Raw genomic sequence first — 27,868 nt, forward strand, 5'->3', positions numbered from 1 at the left:
GGTCTCCCTTTATGTAGACAGATACTTAACAATATTTGGTCAAATGAATGAAAAACTGAGGGACATTTGATACAACAAAAGAATATAAAAAGTACCTTTCTCCCATTTGGTTTCAGTTTTTCATGTATGGAAATAAAAATGGAACCAGTTTAACTTACAAGAACACTTTTGTCACACTCAACACAATGTAAAAGAGTACAAGATGATAGTATCAAAAGTTAACCTGTTAAGCCCGGAGCCTGTTTTTCAGGTCTGAGGCTCGAAAATGACATTCCCAGAACAAATGACTATATCTTCACTTCTAAAAGGGGTAAATTAATAATCCTTTTTCTCAAAGCAATGATAAACCTGTGAGTTGGATGTAGAAAAGTCAGAATCAGTATAGATGTTTTTTTATTTTAAAGTAAATTCAGATTGAACATAGTATAACACATTTTTAAATTATAGTGTCCGTCCAAAAAAAACGATTAGTGAAAACCACCCTTGAATGATAAGATAGTAGACTAAAAGCTTTAGGAATCCAAACTATAACATATAATAAGTACCCTGTATCAAGATTGATGCAAAACAAGTGACATTTGAGCTTTTAAGAGAGGTTTAGCAACAAAAAAAAACACTTCTGGGGTCATTTGGGTGGATTTGCCATATCTCTGGCCCCCCTCGTCGATTTTGATGATTCACACCTCTTTTGAACCACTAGAGCAGGGGTATGTATGCCGTTAGCGGCCCGCGAGACCATTTGGTAAGGCCCTCGAGGTAATTTATAAACACACGCAAAAAAGAAAAAAATTAAAGAATCTAGATAGCAAAATTACGACGGAGTATTAGGGCCACACTTAGAAAAAACCCCCAGAGATTTCGAGAATAAAGTCGTAATAATACGAGAATAAAGTCATAGTTACGAGAATAAAGTCGTAATATTACGAGAATAAAGTCGTAATATTACGAGAATAAAGTCGTAATGTTACGAGAATAAAGTCATAATTACGAGATTAAAGTCGTAGTTTCATAAGTGACTAGACAACAGCAGCGTCCTGCAATAGAGGCTTCCTAATGACGTCACGGGATTTCGCGTCAGACATCTTGGAGTACCACTCTACTGGCGGGGCAGCGATCAAAAATGGCGAAAATGAAAGGCTACTACGAATCACTAAACCCGGAGGATAAGACCGTTTACAGAGAAAAATGTGCGTAGATTGGGTTCGGTGGACCCTTATTTGATTCCCGTTAAGGATCACAGCACCGATATAAATTCATGGCCTTCACTTTCCTACTGTGATATCGTGAACTACCTGGTTTTTTCGTCTATTCCATTGTACACCATGGAGGAAATGAAGGCGTACAAAGGACTCTAGGCACATAAAGAGTTCACATCCGGGTGGATCCGCGACGTTTGCGTTGCATATCAAGGAGATGTGGCTGTAATAGCTGGAAAAGTGAGTAAATATTTCGTGAGGTCCTCTTCAGCTGGCTTTTTAAATATCCCTAAAGTCCCCCAAAATAAAATGGGTGAGGCTGCTTTTATCCACCAAGAAATATCAGAGTTCAACTCAGTGGACATTTTTAAACACCAGCTTTTATTTTTGTTGTACCTATATCTATATGTTTACTTTATTTTATAGGGTTTTATATTGTTGCATCAATTAACTTAGTCTTGTGTCTTATTACGTATTTTTATTATCATACCTTTTACCTCGCCGTGTCTCTTAACCTTTTAAAATGTTATATGTGTATATATGTTGTTGCTATGTACCTGTAAAGGTCTTAACATCTGATCTGAGGGGAATTTCTCGTGGTTTATTTTTAACTTGTGATTGTAAAGCACTTTGAGCTACACGTGCTTTATGAAAAGGGCTTTATAAATAAAGCTTTATTATATATTGCAATATATTTACATTCCAAAAGTTGTGAACCTATTCTTGGTTGTCAGCTTCTGTTATGTGCTACCTAACATATGACAAGGTGGTTCTAAATAGTCAACAATCCAATAATATTTTTGTATTTTATTTTTCAGGTATTGCATTCTCAGGGTATTGGGCTGCCGCCAACATGTCCGTGGCTACTGATGAAGAAGGATGGTGCAGTCATCACAGCTAACTGCAACTGCAAGGCTGGTTTGGGATCAACATGTACCCATGTTGCATCTCTCCTTTTCTACATAGAAACATACGGATACGTGATGCCAAGACAGTTACCCAGGAAAAGGCGTCCCCTCTCAAAAGAAACAGAAGTACTAATCAATCTGAATGACAGTGTATATATTTATTTGATTGAACTTGTTTCTTTTACATCAAATCTATATAAAGAACATGTAAGTACACGGCACCTCTGTTGTTTCCCCGACTCAGACTGCAAGGAATCTGGGTGTGACCCTAGATAACAACCTGTCCTTCACTGCAAACATAGCTGCTACAACCCACTGCTGCAGATACACACTTTACAACATCAGGAGGATGCGTCCCCAGCTGACCCAGAAAGCCACGCAGGTTCTGGTCCAGGCTCTCGTCATCTCACGCCTAGACTACTGCAACTCCCTCCTGGCTGGTCTACCTGCATGTGCCATCTGACCTCTGCAGCTCATCCAGAATGCAGCTGCTCGTCTGGTCTTCAACCTTCCTAAATTCTCCCACACAACGCCGCTCCTCCGCTCCCTTCACTGGCTTCCGATAACTGCTAGAATCCACTTCAAGACAATGGTACTTGCTTACCATGCTGCGAATGGATCTGGCCCTTCCTACATCCAGGACATGGTTAAACCGTACACCCCAGCGCGTGCACTACGCTCTGCATCAACCAAACGGCTCGCTGCGAAGGGGACCCAAGTTCCCATCAGCAAAAACACGTGGGTTTGCTATCCTGGCTCCAAAATGGTGGAATGAGCTCCCCATTGACATCAGGACAGCAGAAAGCTTACATCTTCCGGCGCAGACTGAAAACTCATCTCTTTCGACTCCACTTCGAGCAATAGAACTATTAACAAAGGACTTATATACTAATAAAGGACTGGCTTACCTAAAGCCAGTTGAGTAGCACTTGAAATGTTTTTGCTCTATGAAACCTGATGTACTTATATGATTCTGTTTTCTTCAAGTTTGTATTTTGTTGGTCGAATGCACTTATTGTAAGTCGCTTTGGATAAAAGCGTCAGCTAAATGCAATGTAATGTAAGTGTAACAATCAAAACAAGTTGTGCACACTAAAATGACACAAAAATCATCATTATTTAAACTGACACTCAAAGAGCAAAACCTCAGCTCAAATATCCAAAACTCTAAACACATGTTCAGCTCTGCACCCAATTTGCAATTCAACTTTCCACTTTTTGAAAAGTAAAAGTATAACAACAGTATATTTGTGTTTCTGCACATATTTTGGAGACTTGAACAATCTTTATTTGCAGAATTCTCTATATCAAACGCCATGAAACAGTGTGCTTGAGCACGATGGTGTGTAGTTGGTTTTACAAAATGTCTTGTACTATGAATGAAGTGTGTGCCATTTGGTGCAACAGTTTGGTTTTGGTAAGTGTTTCTGTAGTTCTGGGTGCAGTGCTTAAGTCTGCAGTATATATGAGGTGTTTTGCACTTTGTGTGTATGGTTTTGTGAATGTGTTTAGTGTTTTGAGAAAATAAGCCCTGCTTTCAAAAAATGTGTTTTAGCATTGAAAAAAACTGTAATATGAACACAATGTTAATCTATCTCTGTTATGTGAGGTGATCTCTGCAGCTTACAGTTAAAGAAGCATGTACTTGTTTTTCACTGGGTAAATTGAAAACCTGTAATAAATATAATACTTTGCCCTTTCAATTGTTTTTTTCAAAATGTATTTACCCAAGCTTAATCAGTCTGAGTTGCAGTGGCAGTCTCTGGTTCAATCAGTCCTTCTTATTCCCCAGTGGCTCCCAGGACTGGTGTGGGCTCTTCTAAAGATGGTATATCAGACACCATGCTGTAGAGATCAAGTAGTGCGATGGATGACCTTTTTCTGGCGCGTTTATAACTGGCATGTGTAGCAGGGGAAGGTGCTGTAATTTTCTCGTGGCCCAATTTGACAGACGGTGCCCAGTCAGGATGATTTTTGTCAAAAAGTGCCACTTGTAGGTCAGTTATATCCTGGGTGAACTGTTAATTAATACAAATTTGACCTATTTTGACAGGACAAGTCAGACTTTAGATATATTTAAAATGCTGGTGTCAAGACATTGGAACATGACAAATAATTGAGGAAACCAAAAGCCTCTGAAAAGGTGCCAGGGACTGTACAGCCTTTACTGTTTACATATAATCAAATGGCCAGTAGGGGGAGGAATTACTTTAAATTACAGTTAAACGAAGCACTGCAGGGGATTGACAGACTGGTGTGAAGATGACCAAGGGATGACTTTACTTTGTAGATACTCCACAATCTGATATGTCGATCGATGACAGACTCCAGGATTCCTATTTCCTTGTTAAGATCCATGTCTTAGTACGTGGGTTATATGTTCATTTGGAATGTTTGTATGTAAAAGCCGACACTTACCTGACGTGAAATGATCCCCACAAACGCGAGTATAGTTGTGGTTGGATGGTTTGAGATCCTCCCGAAAGTTCATGTGTTGCTTCACCCTGGTGTGTTATAATAACCGCCGGCAGCCTGTAAAATGACTTCGGCCCCCTGTTTCGATCACCTCTGTTGCCGCAGCCAACAATGGCACAGAAGTTAACCATTATATGTCCGGTAAAAAACAAACATTGAACAGGTATGACTTATTACGGTGTCTGTTTTGGTACTCCAGTATGGCCGTTGCGCTGACTTCACGGGTAACGTGACGTCATATGCAAAGCCTCTATAAAATGTGGAATGTGGAGCATCTTGTGAAGCAGTACTTTAGTTTAGGTTTCTAAAATAATGAAATACTTGATCTTTTGGCACATCAGCATCAGATTATCATAAGTATTAGAACTTTGAAAAGGTTGTGCAAGAACCTATGCCTATTATTTCGAAGAAAGAACCAAACGGACTAGGAGGAGATTGTCTCCTTTCTGAAGGAGGAAATGGCTGGTTCTGGCCGACTACAAGGCTATCGTTGTATACATCTACGAGCTGTTCAAAGGGGATTTGTTGTTCCACAAGAAACGATGAGACTTGTAATCAAGGCTTTGGATCCAGAAGGAGTCGAACGATAGCCTTGTAGTGGAATCGGAATGAGCTTCCCATTGAAATCAGGACAGCAGAAAGCTTACACATCTTCTGGCGCAGACTGAAAACTCATCTCTTTCGACTCCACTTCGAGCGATATAATTACTAACATAGAACTGCTAACAAAGCACTTATATACAGGGGTGCACATAACTGGTACGCAGGTACGCATACGCAGCAACAATCTGAAATGCGTACCGTCACTTGTGTCACAAAGCGCATTTGCGTACCGACGTACTTGTGAAGCTTTTCCAGAAGGCGGTTAGATCACCGGACGACAGAGTCGGTCTCCGTGTGCACAGACAGGGCTGCTGTTAACGTCGGTCTGTACAACGGAATTGTGCCAAAAGAACACCAACCGGCTGCGGAGGGAGACTCCCCCCCTTCACTGGAGAACTGCGCTAAAATAGCTGATCACAGCGTTCAGGCTCTGTGGTCACAAAGTACTCCACTAGCCCCCCCGTCGACTTTCCTGAAGTACTCCACTAGCAACCCAGCCATTTCCTCCTGCAGAAAGGAGACAATCTCCTCCAAGTCCGCTTCTCAAGTCACTTATGAAACTACGACTTTAATCTCGTAATTATTACTTTATTCTCGTAACATTACAACTTTATTCTCGTAATTATGACTTTATTCTCGTAATGTTACGACTTTATTCTCGTAACTATGACTTTAGTCTCGTATTATTACGATTCTCGAAATCTCTCTGTTTTTATTTTCTAAATGTGGCCCTAATACTCCGTCATACAAAATAATTAAACAAGCGAAACTGGCCCCGGTAATGGTACAAATCTCAACCTGTCGTTCAATGGACAGCTTCCCCCCCCCATCTATGTATATACTCGCATTTTAGACTCTGTTACTAACTGTATATCTGTAGACTTGGTATGTCTTAAATGTCCGGTTAGGATGTATTAGAACAAAATCTAAAATCTAAAATGAAAATTGTAAATAAGCAATCTGTATGTAAAAAACCACCTGTATGTAAATTGTAAATAAGCCATTTGTATGTAAAATATGTCTTATATGTCTTAAATGATATGATGAATTGGAAATGGGGGACCCTGATGTAAACAAGACGAAAGTCTTTCTCTGGTCTGCATCCCCTTAACAATTGTATGTTTTGAGCTGTACTGTACTGTACCCAATATACAAGCTGTTAATAAACTTTTCAATCAATCAATCAATCAAAGCGAATGCCTGTTTTTCCTGGCCAAGGTCAGGGTCCTTGAACACAACACAAGCCTAACGTGTCTTCACGTGGTATATGTCTCGTCTGACAGGGGTGTAGTTCTGACGGAGAGCACTAGAACGTCATTCCGGCACTTCAAAAATTGCAGTAGGCCTACCCATAAGGAGCCGTACACATGCCGCAGTTTTTGCGTGGCTGTGTCTTTAGTTGAAAGCCCAGTGGCGATCTGTTCATCTGTCATACTGATCATACAGTCAATAACTTTGTTGTTATCAGCATCTGGTTAGCTAGCTATGCTAACAAATATAAGAAGCTTTTTCTCTAACCAGCGAGGCACATCTTTATACGATCGTTATAGTTGTAAAAAAATAAGAGAATTAAGTAAACAGGTATAAAATACTATATGACAGTCAAAAAAAGTTGTTATTAATAAACAAGAATACAGTTTGAATGGGGAGTGAAATGTAAAATATCGATGAAGAAAAAGAAAATCTGCTTACTGTTCTGTTTCATATGGGTGTTGAGAGAGGTATCCATAGATCTCTTAAATTTGCTCTCAAAGTGCACCAGATTGATGCTTTTAACTTCAACATTTAAAAACAAATCTTACTGGGGGAGCATGCCCCCGGACCCCCCTAGAGGAGGTTAGGTCCCCGCCGACTTAAATCATGTTCACATGGATAGGATACTAAATAGTTTTAGAGGTCAAGGCAAGATTAGGGCAGCAGCTGACCACCTTGCCCTTCTGGGAGACGAAAAGTTAATGTCCAATGTAGCATTTTTAGCGGATATATTTGGCCACCCAAACCAGCTTAACCTGCAGCTACAGGGGAGAGGCAAAACCATAGTGGACATGGTTGAAAAGCTTGAATCCATCACGAGGAAGCTGGAGTTGTTCGAGTCAGACATATACACTGGCAGGCTCCTCCATTTCAGTACACTAAAATCACAGGCACCGGGACAAGAGACAGAGCTGATAGTGGACTTCATCAAGCAGCTACGGGCCAACTTCACGTCAAGGTTTGAGGACTACTCCATCCCAAAAGACATCATTGCCTTTGTACGCGATCCTCTCACAGTCCGACCAAGTGGAGACTTCACCTCCCAGGCGAAACAAATGATCCCCTCCTTAGACGAGGCTGAATTAGAAATGGAGCTAATTAATTTTCAATTTCCTTTTGGTTGAGAAGCTCAGAGGAGTATAGCAGGATCAAGAGACTCACATTTTATGTGCTCACAATGTTCCCTTCCACCTATACATGCGAGTCGTCCTTTTCTTCCATGAATGTGATAAAGACGCACGAGAGGAATCGATTGACGCATAAAAACCTTGTCTGCGGATTAAAGTGACGTCCATATCACCAGATATCCAAAAAATATCGACCGATGGGAGATGTCAGTTTTCACATTAAGTGAGTACCAAGCCTGTCGTAATTGTATTTAATAGCCTAATTATATTTTTTAATGAATGGCTCATTGTAATTATTATCCCTAATGTAGCGTGTTTGGTCTGTCGTTTCAGGAGCATATGCACCACCACTCCTCGCCCTGATTGTGCCTGTGCTGTGTGTAATTAATTCTCAACATGGTTAAAAGTACAATAAGCATTCTTCAGGTGTAGGTAGATTCTCTATTCGTACATTATAGCCTATATGTGCGACTGTCGGTCCGATGTTGTAAAACAAAACAAAAACATCTCAATTTTTTTTTTTTTTTTTAATTCTCAAAATTACGGGCCAAATATTATTGCTGGCGGGCCGCCTGTTGCCGACCCATGGTCTACGGCATGGCAAATACAGTCATTGCTTTATTCAGGACTTAAGTGAGTGGACGGAGCAGCTACATGTTAGCCTAGCCTGATCGATCGGCAGTCTTTGCATCGCATCTGTTGTGAACTCACCATTAGAGACTGGGCCTTGGATTACCTCTCACAAATGACATCACAAGCAAACACAGAGAAGACTGAGCCAAACAAATTAAGTATGTCAAAAATAAAAACAAAAAATCAAAGTCTAGTATGAAGAAGACAGATTTATAATATTATTTAGAAAAAATCATTAAAAAAAAAGGCATAGTATAGGATGTCGAATAAATAATCATTAACACTGCTTTTTGGAAGATTTAATTGGCTGTATACATTGGGTCTCACTTTATGCAGACAGATACTCAACAACATTCCGTGAGATGAATGCAAAACTGAGGGACGTACAATTGAATGACTTTCTTTTTTACGTATATTTCTCCTATTTGGATTCAGCTTTTTCCTCGAAGGAGGACACGGGGTAAGTGTATGTATGATGAACAAATGTAATTACTCTGACAACAACACTCAACAACACTCAACACTCACAATGTAATAGAGGGTAGAACACCACAATTTTCACAAACCACAGACTCCATCTGTTTAGAACATTGTTTTTATTAATTAACACTTCACATGATTAACACAATCTGCTTGTATTCACCTGAACAGTACTGAGTGTTCAAGGTCAGGCTTTTCTAGTGTGCGTCATTTGCAAAATCTATGAGGTGTATTATATTATTTGTATGAGTATTATGCAGAGATTTTGAAAAGTAAAGCGGTGGGTAATTTATTACTTTGGGGGTCATTAAAAGCAACAAAGTGGTCTTATTTTGGAGAGACGTTGAGGACCGTCCGGATGCTGTGGAGCAAAAGAGAAACACATGAGGTTTCCTGTGTGGTTTTTGTGTTACAAATGGTGGGGGAGGTATTGGAGTGTAAACCTACCATTTGCCATGCTTCATCAGTTCAATGGCATCATTGACCTGATCCAAAGTCATGTTGTGGGTGATGAACTCATCCACCTTCAACTTCTTGTCCATGTAGGCTTCAACCATCTTTGTCACGCCATCCCTACCCTTAAAGCCTGTGCCACAAAATGCACACAGAATCTAAAATAAGAAGGTTGTATCTATGATACACATAGCTTGGTAATTTCAGAACAGCTATTTAGTTTGCAAAGATTAATGAACCAGTAGTTATGTCATATTTGTCTCACCTCCAAATACAGAGCCCTTCCATGTGCGTCCAGCAATGAGCATAAGGGGTCGGGCAGAAATGTCTTCCATGATATTCAAGCCAACAATCACACTGACACCCCAACCTTTCACACAAGACTCCAAGGCACTACGCTAGATCGGGAAAAATATAAGGTCAAACTTGTTTTTCTGAAAGAAACTTTAATGTAATGAGCTATCGTCTCACCATGACTCCCACATTCCCGACACATTCCAGGGAGAAGTCCACTCCTCCATCAGTCATCTCAGACAGAACTTGGCTGATGGGTTTACTGTGATCCTTGGGGTTCACGAAGTCGGTCGCCCCGAAGAACTTGGCCTTCTCAGCCTTCTCTGGATTGATGTCAACAGCAATGATCCTCTTGGCTCCTGCAGCCTTGCAGCCCATGACTGCAGCCAACCCCACGGCTCCCAGGCCGAACACAGCACATGTGGAGCCTGGTTCCACCTAAAATAATAAAGTCTTTGCTCTAAATGGTTGTTTAGGTAGAAGTCTTAAAGCTCTGCACAGTGATATCATAAGCAAAGTACTGAAACATTTCCAAGATAAGCCAAGGGTGTCTGTCAGCATGACAGTGGAAAATTACTGGCCTGTTTTCAATTACAATTGGAAGGCTTTAGCATGGGCCAAAAAAGAACAAATTACATGAGGTTAAAATGTTAACATAGGTTCAGGAGCATGGCCACGCCTAAAACTCCGCCTCGAACCACGGCCACCATTATTTATATCCGGCAAAACTTCCGGCCACCGCTTGTCTCCATCCTTTCAAGGACTGTCAGCCAGACCGTGATTCACGCCGCACGTCGTCACGGTTCAAACAAGCTAAACGCTACCACGAGAACATTCAACTTACCATGGATTCCGAACTGCTGATCAACTCACCGGAGTCAGACGAAGATCTCTTCGACATCGGCTACCCGCCATCCACGTTTCAGCAGTTGGATCTAAGCCAAGCATCCGAACGGAGCCGCGTGCGCTCGGCAATCAGTGTCCCACAGACCAGCCGCAACCGCTCCCACTCAAGCTCCCCTAACGAGACACCTCCAACTCCAGACAGGTCCCAGGCTTCGTCTACTCCGCCAGCGAGGGCAAACAGCCGGGGCAAACAGCCGGGGCCACAACAGGCACAGCCAGCTCCAATCTCCCCACCAACGGCAGCCTGCCTCATTAGCAGCCCCCGGCCACTCGCAGCGGCGCACCCGACATGCCTCTCGGACGGAGCCGCGCTCCGAAACAGAGCCCGAACTCAGGAGGTGGACAGTCATTCAACTCCAACGTTTCCTGAAAGAAAACGGCATCCACTTTCACCGAAATGACAACAAGGCTAGACTGTTCAACCTCTACAAAGCCTACAGCAGCACAACGGCAAGAACAACGACACACACAGCTCTTCCTGCTCCAGAGCCAACCACCGCGCGGCGCGCGCGCACCACGGGTCGTGACGTCACAGGCCTCCGTCCTCTTCCTCGGACACAGCCCGACTCACCAGCACCCCCTGGTGGGGGCCAGGTCGTATTGCCCTCTGTGCCTGCTCACAGGCTTCACGAAAATCCCCTTGCACATACATCCCTTCATCCCTCCATCCCTTCTTCTTGTTCTTTCCTACCTTCAGCAGTCCACAGCAACCCAGCTTCTGCTTACCTTCCTCCTCTAGCAGCTAACCCCGTAGCAACAGCGCCTCACCCAGTGAGCAGACGCTCCGGTCTCCCTCTCTCTGACCCCCACAGCGAGCAGACGCTCCGGTCTCTCTCTCTCTGACCCTTGCTGTGAGCAGACGCTCCGGTCTCCCTCTCTCTGACCCTCGCAGTGAGCAGACGCTCCAGTCTCTCTCTCTCTGACCCTCGCAGTGAGCAGACGCTCCGGTCTCTCAATTCAATTCAATTCAATTCAATATGCTTTATTGGCATGAATGTCAGGTGAACAATAAAAAAAAACACAAATACAATTCATTCATTAAACAATTTACAACAATATATTACAAAACCTCAAGTATCAAATGTAAAAAGAAAGAAAGGAAGGAAGAAAAGAAAGACACATGAAGTAGAGGAGCAATCAGAGTGAGCTGAGAGGAACAGCTGTTATGTGTTGTTGTTGCCTCTTAGGCTGTGACATGCCTCACATATCTCTCTCTCTCGACCCTCGCAGTGAGCAGACGCTCCGGTCTATCTCTTTGACCCTCGCAGTGAGCAGACGCTCCGGTCTCTCCCTCCGACCCTCACAGCGAGCAGACGCTCCGGTCTCTCCCTCCGACCCTCACAGCGAGCAGACGCTCCGGTCTCTCTCTCTCTGAACTTTGCAGTGAGCAGACGCTCCGGTCTCTCTCTCTCCAACCCTTGTAGTGAGCAGATGCTCCGGTCTCTCTCTCTCTGACCCTCGCAGTGAGCAGATGCTCCGGTCTCTCTCTCTCTGACCCTCGCAGTGAGCAGACGCTCCGGTCTCTCTCTCCCCGACCCTCGCAGTGAGCAGATGCTCCGGTTTCTCTCTCTCTGAACTTTGCAGTGAGCAGACGCTCCGGTCTCTCTCTCTCCGACCCTCGCAGAGAGCAGATGCTCCGGTCTCTCTGTCTCTGACCCTCGCAGTGAGCAGACGCTCCGGTCTCTCTCTCTCTGACCCCCGCAGTGAGCAGATGCTCCGGTCTCTCTCTCTCTCTCTCTGACCTCGCAGTGAGCAGACGCTCCGGTCTCTTCAGGGCCGCCCCTGGCCAACTTGGGGCCCCCAAGCGACATTGTGAGATGAGGTCCCCCCCCCCTACCCATACAGTTTCCCTTCCGACTCACCACCGAGCGATACATCCATCCATCCCTTCTTCCCGCCCTCAAACATCCCTACAGCCCCCCAGCCCGACAGCCCGTCAGTCCCAACAGCCCGCCAGCCCGCAGCCCGGCAGCCCAACAGCCCCGCAGCCCGACAGCCCGGCAGCCCAACAGCCCTGTCAGCCCAACAGCCCGCAGCCCCGACAGCCCGCAGCCCCGACAGCCCGGCAGCCCGGACAGCCCCGCAGCCAACAGGACCAGCAGCCCGACAGCCCGCAGCCCCGACAGCCCGCAGCCCGACAGCCCGGCAGCCCGACAGCCCGCAGCCCAACAGCCCGCAGCCCCAAATTGCCGGCAGCCGGCAGCCGCATCCCAACAGCCCGTCAGCCCAACAGCCCTCATCCCCACATCCCTCATCCCTACATCCCTCAGCCCTACATCCCTTCAATCCCAACATCCCTGTATCCCTACATCGCTTCATCCCAACATCCCTCATCCCTACATGCCCTTCATCCCTCCATCCCTCATCCCTTCATCCCAACATCCTCTGCCCGTCAACATTTATATTTAAACGGTGCATATTTATATACTGTATATACTAACATTTTAATCCCAGGTATTGTCTGGGGGCCCGTAATCAGCCCACGCAGATCATGCCGGAGACGGAACCCCCACTCTGAGTCTCCCACTGCACGGACCACAGCTCGTCCTCCCAGATCATCTCTTCACCCCCCTCATATCATTCACATGTTACTTCAATAAACTTACAAACATCACACTGTTGTGGCGTGGTTCCTGCTAGTGAAATTTTGAATTAGATTAAGCCCTGCCTCCAATCTGCTCCATCACGGCAGCATCACACAGCCAATCTTGACACCGGTCAAATTAATGCAAATAAGCATTTTACAACTTTAAGAACCAGGGATATTTAAGTGTTTGTTCTGGGAAGTGGGTTTATCTAACTAAAAGAGTTATACCCTGATTTACAGAGGTGTCCTTCCTAGAGTAAGACAATTCGGAAAAAGTATTATATAATATAATTGGGAGGGATGAAACCCTCTTTAATGGTCACACGTGCAGAGCACACAGCACACACAGTGAAATGTGTTCTCTGCATTTAACCCATCCTAGTACCAGGAGTCTAGCACTAGGAGCAGTGGGCAGCTATTGCACAGCGCCCGGGGAGCAATGGGAGTGGGGGGGGAAGGAGGTTGTCCGGTGCCTTGCTCAAGGGCACCACGGCAGGGCAGGAGGTGAACTGGGACCTATCCAAGTAGCAGTCCACACTCCATTTTTAGGTCTGGTCAGGGACTTGAACCGGCGACCTACGGCTCACAGTCCAATCCCCTACTGACTGAGTCACTGCCGGACCCAATGGCATCACGTGATTGACACAGAAGTTGTTTTACCAGCTTTTGGCCTCTATGAAAATGCTGACAGAGCGACCATTGTTAAACTGGGGGAGCGTTACACCGCCGTGATGACTTGTTTTCTGCAGTAAACATCATATAAGCGCTGCGCTGAGCTGCCGACATTAGCCAGTGGGTAAATACATGCCTATAGCATACCTTAGCAGTATTAACTGCTGCTCCATATCCTGTGCAGATCCCACAGCCAATGACACAGACTTTGTCCAGAGGGGCAGCAGGGTCGATCTTAGCCACAGCCATCTGGTTAACCACAGTGTACTCGGAGAAAGTACCGGTTCCAAAAAACTGCAGCACCTTCTTCCCCCTACAGGTCAACCTGGATTCTAGCGGTGCCATCGCGTTGTGACGCCCAGCATTGGCCCTGAACAAAATATAAAATGTTTTGTAAAATAACCTGAAGAATGTTTTGACTGCTGCTATTATGTTATTACAGGGTTCACTGAATACCGGCAATAAACTAACAAAGGTGAAATGGTCTAAAATGTGATCTCTACAAACAAACCCTTAAGTTACACCAATGGAGACTTTAAACTGATAAAATGACAAAACTTTCATCATTACCAATAAATAATAAAGGAGAGAAAAAACTCAGTCCATATCTTATGAACACACTCGGAATGAAATAAGAAGTTCAAAGGGAAGATGTTTCTGGCAGAAGATGAGTGTTAAGGGAGCTCACCATCCTTTATCACACTGGTTGGTCTTTGGACTCTTACAGAAGCGACATTCTCTACATTGACTGAGGAACAGGGGTATGACATGGTCTCCTGAAAGGAAAAAAACAGTGTGATAGTCACATACACTTTATAGTGGGGTAAACATATGTGTTGGCATAATGGCACCAATAGGCCTCAGTTGACGTCCCTTATCCACCAGTACCCCAAGAATCATTTGTTTGGATTTTCTGTAGCCTACTGATTCAATAAAGACAGTTAAGAAACATGTTCATCGTTAGCTTTAGAGGGTTTGGTCACTAGGAGGGCCGTCTCTTTTACAAAAGGTCACAGAATAAATGATTCACAGTGCTTCTGAACTTTGTGCCAGGCAAGCTGATTTACACACAAACATTAGATATATCAACCCTTTAACCTCACCTTGCAAATAAAGCAATACTCAGAAACTGACCTGGTCGATATTCAGTGACTCCAGGCCCAACACTCTCTACGATGCCAGCTGCCTCGTGCCCGAGGACTGTTGGGAAGCCGTCCTTATGCTTATTCTCAAAAAGTTGGTAAAGGTCCGAATGGCACACTGCAGTGGCCACAATCTGAAGAAATATGCCGAATTAGTTTTCGGTCTCAAACATTAGTTTCAAGTCTTTTCAAAACAACATTTTGCAAACTGTGGATCCATTCAGGGTTATGGTTAGGGTTATAAAAGCAGGCTATGCTTAGGGGTATGGCATTATTGTGTTGAAAAAGCCCTACAGCAGCATTGGTGTAGTAAAGAACCATAAAGACACTGCTGTGAATTGCTGCTAGTTACTACATGTAGTTTTTAGGCATGTTTTTGGCTGGTCCAATTACCATCACAATTTCAATCACTTTAATCACAGATGCACCTTACTAACTTAGCTAAATAGCTCGCTTTAGCTGGTAATTTAGTGTTGGTTTTGTTTATAATATGTGTCCCTCCCCACTTATGCTCAGAGAAAACTCAAGGCTTCAAACAGTAGTCCACAACCAATGGGTGACATAACGGCCATTACCTTTTAAAGTCTATGTTAAAAACACTCTTCTTTGTATACCAGTATGTGAGAAAGTGAGGCTGCTGCAGAGAAGAGAAGAAGTTGTACACAGTGAGTTGATGTGTTTGCTCTGATAGTGGACGTCTCTCACCTTGATGCGGACCTCGTTGGCCTGGGGTGGGGCAACCTCTATATCCTCTATCACCACAGGCTTGTTGGACTCCCAGGCCACTGCTGCCTTGCATCTGATGACCTACAGGGCACGATATTAAATTAACGAGTACTGTATACGTAGGTGAGAGTTAAACAAAACAGAAACACACATTGCCATAGGCCCTTGTTACAGTGGTAATATATTGCAGCCACTGCTTTGAGTGAAGACGAAGATAGTTAAAGCATCATGTTGTCAGCTCTGCAAATCTACTGATAAAAAGCTACATTTCCAAAAAAACGAATATAATGTTTCTGCTAAGATTCAAGGCAAACACTCATCTGGAGGCCGATTTAAATTAAGAATCAACTGACTGCCACTTTGGAACATTGTATCATATCAAGCACATTTTTTTTTTTAATCCTTCCAACATTTCTAACCCTCCTGTCGTATAAGGGGGAAATCTGACCGGTTGACTACTTTCATCAGTCATAAATATTGTGTTTTACATTTGATTGATTCAAAGGCCTTATGATATCCTTCACAGTAGGCATTTAGACATGTAAAATAGCTGACCACCACTTTCATTTAATTTTGATTGGTTTAGTCTACTATGGTGTTCCCGGTCAACAATGACTGCCATAGAAATGAATGGGTAACCCTAAATGATGTTCTTCCATCAGATAGTACACACCCACAATCAACAACCATGTTCATTTTCGAATACATTTTCAGTTTCTATTCTTTGTATATTAACTGCAGTTATTAATGTAAACCATTAGTCTGAGACATTGTTTACAGCTTAAAAGGGTGTTAAATAACATTTGGTGATTATTCATGTTTTTTGTGTTATTGTCAGAGCAGTTAAAACAGACTTAAATTACACAAGGAACACCAAAGTAAGGGAGGAGAAACGAACACGATAGGAGGGATAATAACATTCTAACAGCTAGTGTCTTCAATGATTCTGGCACAGAAGTTTTAAAGTGAGTTTGAATTAAGAATAAATCTATGTAGGGTTAGCAAGCACCACTGAGTAAGCCAGGTGTTTCAAGAGCTTTTTCCAAATATTGGCTTTTTATACTCACCTTACCAGCCGTAGCCATTTTGCAGGAAGATCAATAAGAAGAAACGAGTGAGAGTGAAGAGAGGTCTGCAGCAGCGGGAGCAAAGAGGAGAAGATAACAAGAGCTCACTGACTGGTGGTTTCATACAGAATCAGTTACCTGTTAAACTATTTGGCAAACATACAGATGGGCAGGGACTTTGAACTTTGAATAAGTTAATGTTAACATTTATTTTTCTCCTGTTATTATTATTTTCTTTTATTCTGTCGCAGGCTGCCTTTCTCGGCCTTTAGACATCCATTGGCTTTGCCTTTGAAAAAGTAAGAAAAGTATGTGTGCTGTTTTTTTGGAACAAGGTCTTAGTTTTTATGGTCATACTTTCCCTTTAATAATAATAATAATAATATATTAATTTTATATAGCGCTTTTCTGGACCCAAAGACGCTTTACATTTGGGAGGGGGGGTATACAAACAAAACAAAACAAAAAAACAAACAAAACAAAACAAAAAAAACACAACAGAAAAGCAGTCAGGAGGAAGTTGATTAAGAGGGGGGGGGCTTTATAGATAAAGAGTTGAAAAGGTGGGTTTTGAGGCGGGACTGGAACAGGGTGAGGGACTCAGACTCATGGAGGTCTTGGGGGAGTGAGTTCCAGAGCTTCGGGGCTGCCACAGAGAAGGCTCTGTCCCCGAAGCTCCGGAGTTTGGCCTTGGGGATTGAAAGCAAACCGGCTGAGGTGGATCTGAGGGACCGGGGTGGTTGGTAGAGGGTGAGGAGGTCAGTGAGGTAGGGGGGGGGGGCCCAGATGGTGGAGGGCTTTATAAGTGAGGACCAGGAGTTTGTAATTGATGCGGTGTGTAACGGGGAGCCAGTGGAGTTCTTTGAGGACAGGGGTGATATGATGCCATGATTTGGTGTGGGTGAGGAGTCTGGCGGCTGCGTTCTGGACACGCTGGAGTCTACTGAGGGAGGTGGAGCTGATGCCGTAGAGGAGGGAGTTGCAATAGTCAAGGCGGGAGGAGATGAAGGCGTGAATGAGTCGCTCAGCTGCAGGGCGGGTGAGAGAGGGACGGAGTTTGGCAATATTGCGGAGGTGGAAAAATGAGATTTTGACAACATGACGGATGTGGGCTCGAGGGAGAGGGTGGGGTCAAATATCACGCCAAGGTTGCGTGCCTGGGTGGAGGGGGAAACAGGGGTTGCCATCAATGGTGATTGTCAGGTTGGGGGTTTTGCTGAGGGTGGATTTTGATCCGATGAGGAGGAGTTCAGTTTTATTGCTGTTGAGTTTGAGGAAGTTGTGTTGCATCCAGGATTTTAGTGCAGTCAGACAGGATTCAATGTGGGTGAGGGGGGGGTTGTTGGGGGATTTGGTGCTGAGGTAAATCTGGGTGTCGTCGGCATAGCAGTGAAAGTCCAGGTTGTATTTGCGGAGAATCTGACCAAGGGGGAGGATGTAGATGATGAAGAGGAGGGGGCCGAGTACTGAACCTTGGGGAACACCTTGGGTGACTGAAGCTGTGGAAGAGGAGTGGTTGTTGAGGGAGATGAAGTGGGATCTGTCGGAGAGGTAGGACTGGAGCCACCTGAGGGCAGTACCATCGATACCGATGTCCTGGAGTCGGGTGAGCAGGATGGTGTGGCTCACGGTATCGAAGGCTGCACTCAGGTCGAGGAGGATGAGGATGTTGAGGGAACCGGTGTCAGCAGAGGTGAGGAGGTCATTGAGGACTTTGATGAGGGCCGTTTCTGTGCTGTGGTGGATACGAAAACCAGACTGAAGGGGTTCAAAAAGCTGGTTGGTTTGGAGATGGCGGTGGAGTTGTTTGGAGATAATGCGTTCTATTGTTTTTGAGAGAAAGGGGAGGTTGGAGATGGGACGGTAGTTACTGAGGGAGGAGGGATCCAGACCGGGTTTCTTGAGGATGGGAGTGACAGCAGCAGTTTTGAAGGCAGAGGGAACGGTACCTTGGGACAGGGAGGAGTTGAAAAGGTTGACAAGGTAGGGGCAGAGGACGGGGAGACAGGACTTCAGTAGAGGGGTGGGTAGAGGGTCAAGGGAGCAGGTTGTGGGTTTGGAGGAGCTGATCAGTTTGACTATTTCAGGGTGGGTAACCAGAGTGAACTGGGAGAGGCGGCCGTGGGGAGGAAGGCTCGGGAGGTCCAGGGAGATGGGGGGAGAAATTGTGGCGCTGGATGCTGGGGGAGATGTATGTGTGTCAGATGCAGTGGAAAGGGAGAGATTAATGGCAGTGATTTTGTCAGAGAAGAACTGGAGGAATGAACTGCATAAAGTGGAAGTAGAGGAAGGGAGGGTGTCGGCACGGGGTTTGAGGAGCTTGTTGACGGTGGAGAAGAGGGTCCTGGGGTTATTGGAGGGGTCGGTAAAGATGGTGGAGAGGTAGGCAGTTTTTTGCGGCAGTGAGGGCGTCTCTGTAGGTAGTGAGATGGAGTTTGTAGGATTCATGGTGAACTGTCAGGGATGATTAGGCGTTCAAGCTGGCGGCCGGTTTGCTTTAGCTTACGGAGTGCAGGGGTGAACCAGGGTGAGGAGGTTGTAAAAGTGACATTTTTCCTTTTGAGGGGAGCCAGGCTGTTGAGGGAGGAGAGTAGGGTGGAATTAAGGTGGTTGAGTAGTTCATCGGGTGAGCTGAGGTTCGAGTCCAGAGGGAGAGTAGAGGACAGCAGGTCGGAGAGGTGCTGGGGATCAACAGAGCATATATTACGGAAGGTGATGGTCCTGGATGGGGGGGGGGTGGCGGACGGGGGAGGCGATGGTGAACTGTATGAGTTTGTGGTCAGAGAGGGGAAAGGGGCAGGGGTGGAGGTCGAGTACTGGGAGGTTGGTGGAGCAGACAAGGTCAAGGATGTGTCCTTTATCATGAGTGGGGAAGGTGACATGTTGGGTAATTGAGAAATTGTCCAGAAGGGAGGAGAACTCAGAAGCGAGTTTGCAGGTGGGGGAGTCCATGTGGATGTTGAGGTCGCCGAGCAGTAACAGACGTGAGGAGAGGGATGAAGCAATAGTGAGGAGTTCAGTGAGATCAGAGAGGAAGGAGGGGTGTGGTTTGGGGGGGCGGTAAATGAGGATAACTGTCAGTGAGGGAGGGGCTTTGAAGGCTTTAAGAACTTTGAATGGCAGAATTACATGTATTCTGACACTTATGTTCAAGATCTTTCAAATGCACCTGTAGGAACCATGAAACGTGTACAGTAAAGCGTTTTGTTTTAATATAAGATATATGTTTGATCACAATTGATTGGTTGGCTTGGGTCACATGGATATGGGCGGCACTCATTATAATCCTGTTCACCTGCGTGAGGTGTGTGTGTGGAAGAGAGGGTGACACAGTCGTTGTACTTTTTGTTGACCGCAAGATTTACGATTGCTTTGATCATTATTATTACAATGTCTAGGTCTGATCACCGCGTCTTTTTCATTAAACATTACAATTCAACAGCAAGTACTCTTTTTTAGCGTGTCATACAATATCAAACAGGCCCGGCCTCAGCGACTTTGTTTGTTTCCTGCTGTCGCTATAGCACCTTTGCACCAAATTGGATGAATGCAGTTGTTCTTTTATTATTTCTTGCTCTTGGTGACCCTTCCCCCCTTAAACAATAAAAGGATTGCTCATCCTTGTATTTTTCCTGTGTTCGTACATGAACCTGGGTTAATTTTTAAACCTTTTAAACCTTGCTCCATACCGCAGACTGACTGACTGTCTATTACATCAGACTCTCTATTACTGGTATTAGATTCCTACAGTATGGTTAAGGGATCAAACCAAGAGGAGTTATGACAGTGTCCAAAATTGGGGTATTCCCACCATGGGTGGTCCTGGATGGACATCCTCGTGGATTCATCTTCCTATTATACACGTATGCATTTCCAAACATTTGGACTACCTATGTTGCAAATGTATTATCTTTTCAATTTACACACGGCATCTATTGCACGTCTGTCCGTCCTGGGAGAGGGATCCCTCCTCTGTTGCTCTCCCTGAGGTTTCTCCCATGTTCCCCTTTAAACTCTGGGTTTTCTCTGGAAGTTTTTCCTTGTACGATGTGAGGGTCTAAGGATAGAGGGTGACATATTGTCATACTGATATTCTGTACAAACTGTGAAGTCCACTGAGACAAATGTAACATTTGTGATATTGGGCTATATAAATAAAAATGTATTGATTGATTGATTGATTGATGGGGGCTGAGCATATGACTCAATTTCACAGAACTTCTGGAAATCATCCTTTCACATTTAGGTGCTAAAACCCCTGATGATAAAAAGAGCAGCCACCTTTTATCATGTTGTTCTTCTCTTCCCTTCCTCCATGCCATGTTACACATTATATGATCTCATGGGGTTAAATTGACAATCCACTGTCCGGCACATACGTCAATGCTCTTTGGTCATCAATTTGGACACCTTTAGAATATTTATCTTTATAAAAATGTGTTTGAAATACGTGCATCACGTATGGAAAATGCTGCTGTTATAGTATAATTGGTCTAAAATATCATTACAAAAGTCATGGGATAGTATGTTGAAGAAAGTCGTAGTATTGTTGACAAAATATGAATATAGAATGTCGAAAATATCCTGACAAAGGTCATAATATACTGGGTCAGAATTGTTTTTTAAAGTAATGGAAAAGAAAATATTAAATGGCATTATTACAATAACCTATAGTATAGAGCAGTGGTTCCCAACCTGGGAACCAAAGATCGCAGATGATTTGAGGCCAAATATCATATTTAGACTTTTTTTTATTTTTTATTACATATAATTGTAACGCAATACATGATTGTCACTAAGATCAGATCGGTCTCCTCCATTTTGTAGATTATTTACGACTTTTGAATCCACATAAACACATGGGCAAAATCCGGCTTCCTTTGAGCATGTGTTTTAAACAGTTTAATCCCTTTGTGAATTGTTTCCACTTGCGCCGTCCTTTAATTTCTTCATACAGCGGGAATCCAAATGAATTAATCCTGAGTCCAATAACCATCAAAGTCACTCCTGTAGAGGAAACTTCTGTGTAGCTATGCAGTGGGAGTCACCGACTCAGGAAGGAGACACGTTAGGAGCAGTAGCTTTGATGTCAAACACATGATGGTTTATTTGGAGTTAACGGCCGGAGGATTCACATCACAAGTCCAAGAGTCAGAGGTTCTGACTTCACGGTAGAGTTGCCACGTCAATTCTGAAGAACTCTACCCCAGACCCATGTATTTAACTAGTTCAGAGAGCATCATCAACATGCTGCATAACAAGATAGAATGATAACACCTCTATCAGCTGACGCCAACAGGCAGGAACAGGGAGACAAAACACTGAGAGCACAGCAGCCAAGGTTACAGGTGCCTGTGCTCAGTCAGGACAGTTTGAACTGATACACTGGGTCAAAGTTATGGGCATTGGAAAATATTCCACAACAACTCCAATAGTGCTCCTTAATTACGCTGTCATCCTCCTTTAACAAAATACTTCACATTCATCCAGTTTGTGACAGAAGTTGTAGCATTTTGAGACTTTTAAACTTTAATTACCGCTGTTGTGTGTGGCGGGGGGGGGGCACAACTTCCAACAGGAGTCATTTGGGGGGGGGGGGGCCTTGGGAAAAAAGGTTGGGAACCCCTGGTATAGAGCATGATGGAAACATTTTGGAAAAAGTCATAATATAGTATGCCAAAAAAAGTTATAGTTAAGTATGTCGCACATTTTTTACTATAGATGTTGAAATAAATCATAGTATAGTATTTCATCTTTTAGTATGTCAAAAATAACAACAAATCAAATGTTAGTATGTGGACGAAAGATTTATAATAATATTTAGATACAATCATTAAAACAAGTCGTAGTATAGGATGTCGAAAAAAGTCATTAACACTGCTTTGTGAAACAATTAATTCGCTGTATTGAATTAAGGTCTCACTTCATGCAGACTCAACAACATTCCGTGAGATGAATGCAAAACTGACGGACGTACAATTGAATGACATTCTTCCTTTAAAGTATCTTTCTCCTATTTGGATTCAGTTTTTTCCTCAAAGGAGGACACGGGATAAGTGATTTACAGAGTGGATATGTATGATGAAAAAATGTAATTATTTCGGCAACAACACTCTATTACACTCACAATGTAATAGAGGGTAGAACACAAACGTTTTCACAAACCACAGACTCCATCTGTTTAGAACATTGTTTTTATTAATTAACACTTCACATGATCAACACAATCTGCTTGTATTCACCTGAACAGTACTGAGTGTTCAAGGTCAGGCCTTTCTAGTGTGCGTCATTTGCAAAATCTATGAGGTGTATTATATTATTTGTATGAGTATTATGCAGAGATTTTGAAAAGTAAAGCGGTGGGTAATTTATTAATTTGGGGGTCATTAAAAGCAACAAAGTGGTCTTATTTTGGAGAGACATTGAGGACCGTCCGGATGCTGTGGAGCAAAAGAGAAACACATGAGGTTTCCTGTGTGGTTTTTGTGTTACAAATGGTGGAGGAGGTATTGGAGTGTAAACCTACCATTTTCCATGCTTCATCAGTTCAATGGCATCATTGACCTGATCCAAAGTCATGTTGTGGGTGATGAACTCATCCACCTTCAACTTCTTGTCCGTGTAGGCTTCAACCATCTTTGCCACGCCATCCCTACCCTTAAAGCCTGTGCCACAAAATGCACACATAATCTAAAATAAGAAGGTTGTATCTACAGTATGATACACATAGCTTGGTAATTTCAGAACAGATATTTAGTTTGCACAGATTAATGAACCAGTAGTTATGTCATATTTGTCTCACCTCCAAATGAAGAGCCCTTCCATGTGCGTCCAGCAATGAGCATAAGGCAGAAATGTCCTCCATGTCATTCCAGCCATCCAGAACGCAAACACCCCAACCTTTCACACAAGACTCCAAGGCACTGCGCTAGATCGGGAAAAATATAAGGTCAAGCTTGTTTTTCTGACAAAAACTTTAATGTAATGAGCTATCGCCTCACCATGACTGCCGCTTTCCCGACACATTCCAGGGAGAAGTCCACTCCTCCGTCAGTCATCAAACAGAACTTGGCTGATGGGTTTACTGTGATCCTTGGGGTTCACAAAGTCGGTCGCCCCGAACACCTTGGCCTTCTCAGACTTCTCTGGACTTCTCTGGATTGATGTCAACAGCGATGATCCTCTTGGCTCCTGCAGCCTTGCAGCCCATGACTGCAGCCAACCCCACGGCTCCCAGGCCGAACACAGCACATGTGGAGCCTGGTTCCACCTAAAATAATAAAGTCTTTGCTCTAAATGGTTGTTTAGGTAGAAGTCTTAAAACTCTGCACAGTGATATCAAAATAAAAGTACTTTATCTCATTGAAACATTTCCAAGATAAGCCAAGGATGTCTGTCAGCATGACAGCGGAAAATAACGGTCCTGTTTTCAATGAAAATGGGAAGGCTTTAGCATGGGCCAAAGAAGAACATATGACATTTCAGATTAGTATAACTCCTGCCTCCAATCTGCTTAGTCACGGCAGCGTCACACAGCCAATCTTGTCATCAGTCAAATTAATGTAAATACGCATTTTACAACTTCAAGAACCAGGGCTATTTAAGTGTTTGTTCTGGGAAGTGGGTTTATCTAACTAAAATAATTATACCCTGATTTACAGAGGTGTCTTTCCAATTCGGAAAAAGTATTATATGGGCCCAATGGCATTACGTGATTGACACAGAAGTTGTTGTACCAGCTTTTGGCCACTATGAAAATGCTGACAGAGCTACCATTGTTAAACTGGGGGGGGGCGTTACACCGCTGTGATGACTTGTTTTCTGCAGTAAACATCATATAAGCGCAGCGCTGAGCTGCCAACATTAGCCAGTGGGACACACACAGGTAAATACATGCCTATAGCATACCTTAGCAGTATTAACTGCTGCTCCATATCCTGTGCAGTTCCACAGCCAATGAGACAGACTTTGTCTAGAGGGGCAGCAGGGTCGATCTTAGCCACAGCCATCTGGTTCACCACAGTGTACTCAGAGAAAGTGCTGGTCCCACAAAACTGCAGCACCTTCTTCCCCCTATAGGTCAACCTGGATTCTAGCGGTGCCATCGCATTGTGACGCCCAGTATTGACCCTGAACAAAATAAAAAATGTTATGTAAAATAACCTGAAGAATGTTTTGACTGCTACTATTACAAGGTTCACTGAAAACTGGCAATAAACCAACAAATGTGAAGCGGTCTAAAATGTGATCTCTACAAATAGACCCTTATAGGTCCCCTATTATGCAAAGTCCACTTTTTCATGTCTTATCTACATCAACATGTGTCCCCTCTTTGTAAAGAGACTCAGGAAAAAAGATTCTCATTTTTTGTCCTGATCCATTTATATAAAAACCTGTCTGAAAAAGAGCTGATCAGATTTTGGCCACTTTATGATGTCATAACGATTTTTTCATGAGCCAATCATCAACCAATGTGTTGTTTTTAACCAAATATGGGGGTGGGGCACCTTATTTTCATTTAAAGTAACAGACAGAGAATCAGCACTTTTGAAACAGGGCTGAAACCAGGGGCAGCGCCAGGGGGGAGCTAGGGGGTGCTGAAGCACCCCCCAGGATTGGCAAAGCACCCCCAATAAATATGTTCTTTTTTTGTTTTTTTGAAAATTATTATTATTATTAAATTAGAAATATTATTGATTACATCAATGCATATGGGAAACAAACACATTTTTGACCAAAACATAAAGCCAACAAAGGTGATATGATTAGGCCAATGGCCAGCACCCATTCGATTTTTGACCTACCCATAGGCTAAATTACTTTGTGACACTTGAGTGACTTCCTGTTAGCTAGAGCGCCAAATGATTTGCTAACAGCAAAGTGAAAAATTGATCGTTTTTTAGTCCTTAAACGTCCACGTGTGGACACTCAATCAAAATCACCTGAAAGCGAGAGGGATTCTGCACATAATAGGCCTCGTGAGTACAAGTAGCTTACATCTGGGTCGCTGGGTTTCATTCAAGCCCTGCTCTGTGTGTGTGTGTGTGTGTGTGTGTGTGTGTGTGTGTGTGTGTGTGTGTGTGTGTGTGTGTGTGTGTGTGTGTGGCACGAGCCATTTTGTGTGCGTGCGCGAGTGAGCGAGAGAGCTCGCCTCGCGCACCAGTGGGTATCTACCGGAGATCGTTGTGGTTAGCATCTGGTGCTAGCTAGCCAAGCTAACGGATATAACCTCTTAAGCCCCAAGCCTGTTTTTCAGGTTTCAGGCTTGAAAATGACATGCCCAAAACAAAGGACTATAACTTAACTTCTAAAAGGGTTATATGAATAATGTATTTTATCAAAGCAAGGTCACATCTGTGAGTTGGATGTAGAAGTGTCAGAATCAATAAAGATGTTTCAGTGTCAGAGTAAATCCAGATGGAACATAGTCAAAAAGTGTACATTTTTGTCTCCGCCCAAATAAAACCCATTACTTATAGTGAAAACCACCCTTGAATGATGGGTTATGTTGGAGATTTAAAGGGATATCTGGTCCGCTTTTCAAATCTCCGCGCGTTCCTATGAAGCTGGTTATAATACAGGAAGGAATCCATATCTACAAAGTAACCGTTAACAATAATCTACTTTAATGGCAATATGACAATGCAATACAATCATTACAATACAACATGATATATTACAGTTATATTGTAATGCTTAAGGAGTAATGCCGGCTTACTCCTGCTCTAGTCCGCATACTGCAGAGCTACTTTCACCCGAGGGCAGCATGTGAAGAAGAGAGCGAACGCCAGGGATCCACCGGATATATACCAGAGTAAGAAGGAGGGGTTTGGTGTTAGGTCAGCTGGTCATCTCTTCAGGTCATCTCATTGGGAGACGCAACGCTGGCCAGCAGGAAACCAAACAGGCTCACTTTCCAACAAAAGGTCTCAAGGCCTGCATACCTACACCTCCCCCACAGAGCAATAAAACCCTGTTTACTCCAACCAGCCCAGAATGTTTATAGCCATTTGTAGTCCTTACATTTATGAAAGGATAAAACAGAGAAATCAATATAAAACACAAACACAGGTATTGTTTGAACAGTATTCACTTAACTGCTACTGTTGATAACCACCAGAGAAACCCAAGGGACCTCTCTTAATATCACAAACCACTGTAGCTAGATCTAAGTTGAATGCAAATCAGGACATGCTCTCACCTTCCCCCATCTTCCTTTGTCCTCAAAAACACATGTCAACAGGCCCCAAATGCAGCTCACAGTTTTACCCAAATTATTCCCATTTTAAGCTTATCCATAGTTTGCTAACATGAATAAATACAAATATAACTCTACAAATCCCCCTTTTTATCTCCTTCTCCAGAGATAAACTTAGACAAGGCATTTTGAAATATACCCACGGTCATTCTTTTCTACTGTGTCCGTAAATCCATCCGAAGCTGGTATTTAGAGTACTTGAAACCTTCATGGAGACAGAACACCACTTTCCATGGCAGTGAAGGAACCATGAGGGGGTTGCTGAGTGCTAGAATCATCAGCCCCCCCCCCCCCCTCCCTCGGAGGAATAGCCCACAAGGACAGCTAATAGGGAGGGGGAGATGCAGCTTTCCCTTCACGGGTAGAACTGATCAGAGCGAAGTAGACTCCTCTGCTGCGCCGTCCTGGCTTGCCGTGTCTTTGTCCACCCAATCTGCTGACAGCAGCTTCTGGGCTGCCTGCTAGAGAGATGTCTTCCTCCTCCTCGTCCTCCGGCCCGCTGATGGCGGCTTCCGGGTCGATGCTGTAGAGATGTCTCCAGGGTCCTGCTCCTCCAGTCTGCTGCTTCCGAGTAGTCCACGTCTGCCAGGGCCACGTCCGTCCTGATGTCGTCCCCTGGTCCCAGTAGGTGGTTTCCCCGCCGCACACTGGCTCCCGTGGTACGAGCTGTCCCCCTTTTCTCCCAGGCAGACGGCATAAGAGGTCCGCTGGGTCACTCGGTCGGGGTCGGAGAGCCTGGGGTTGAGCCACTTTGTCCTGATGACTTTCAGCCAGACGAACTCTGCTGTCGGCCTCGTGCTTCTCGGGTCCCCCTTTTGGCGCCAGCGACCTGTGTGGAGAAATCTGATACAACTCCCTCAAGCCTACGCTCAGCTGTTTTGACCCACTTGGAGCCTGTTGGTGGGGTGTCTTGAAACAACAGCCGTCTGTGAACAGGTTTTCCAAATTAATTGTAGACCTCCTATCTGCCAGTGCAGCTTCAGAATCTTAATACTTGGACTGTGCCAACTAAATAAGAACCTCAACATATTTAGGTAAACTAAATAACATATTTCAATAGCTCTGAATTTCTGACCAGCATCCGTGT

At 44.0% G+C, this 27,868-nt stretch overlaps 1 protein-coding gene and 1 pseudogene across 1 annotated transcript; both read right to left on the reverse strand.

The window, feature by feature from the left end:
- Window positions 1-8,480: 8,480 nt before the first annotated feature.
- On the reverse strand, window positions 8,481-16,640 carry LOC117542398 (alcohol dehydrogenase 1-like). The gene is made up of 9 exons (XM_034210056.1): window positions 16,524-16,640; window positions 15,436-15,537; window positions 14,723-14,864; window positions 14,277-14,364; window positions 13,736-13,958; window positions 9,601-9,861; window positions 9,395-9,527; window positions 9,124-9,262; window positions 8,481-9,037 (listed from the first exon to the last, which is right to left on the reverse strand). Exons 1-9 carry the CDS (start codon window positions 16,539-16,541, stop codon window positions 9,004-9,006), a joined length of 1,140 nt encoding a protein of 379 aa, XP_034065947.1. The 5' UTR covers window positions 16,542-16,640; the 3' UTR covers window positions 8,481-9,003.
- A 6,061-nt stretch (window positions 16,641-22,701) lies between these two features.
- Window positions 22,702-24,889, reverse strand: LOC117542406 (annotated as a pseudogene).
- Between the last annotated feature and the right edge of the window lie 2,979 nt (window positions 24,890-27,868).

The sequence above is a fragment of the Gymnodraco acuticeps genome, unplaced genomic scaffold, assembly GCF_902827175.1.
Source record: "Gymnodraco acuticeps unplaced genomic scaffold, fGymAcu1.1, whole genome shotgun sequence".
NCBI lineage: Eukaryota > Metazoa > Chordata > Actinopteri > Perciformes > Bathydraconidae > Gymnodraco > Gymnodraco acuticeps.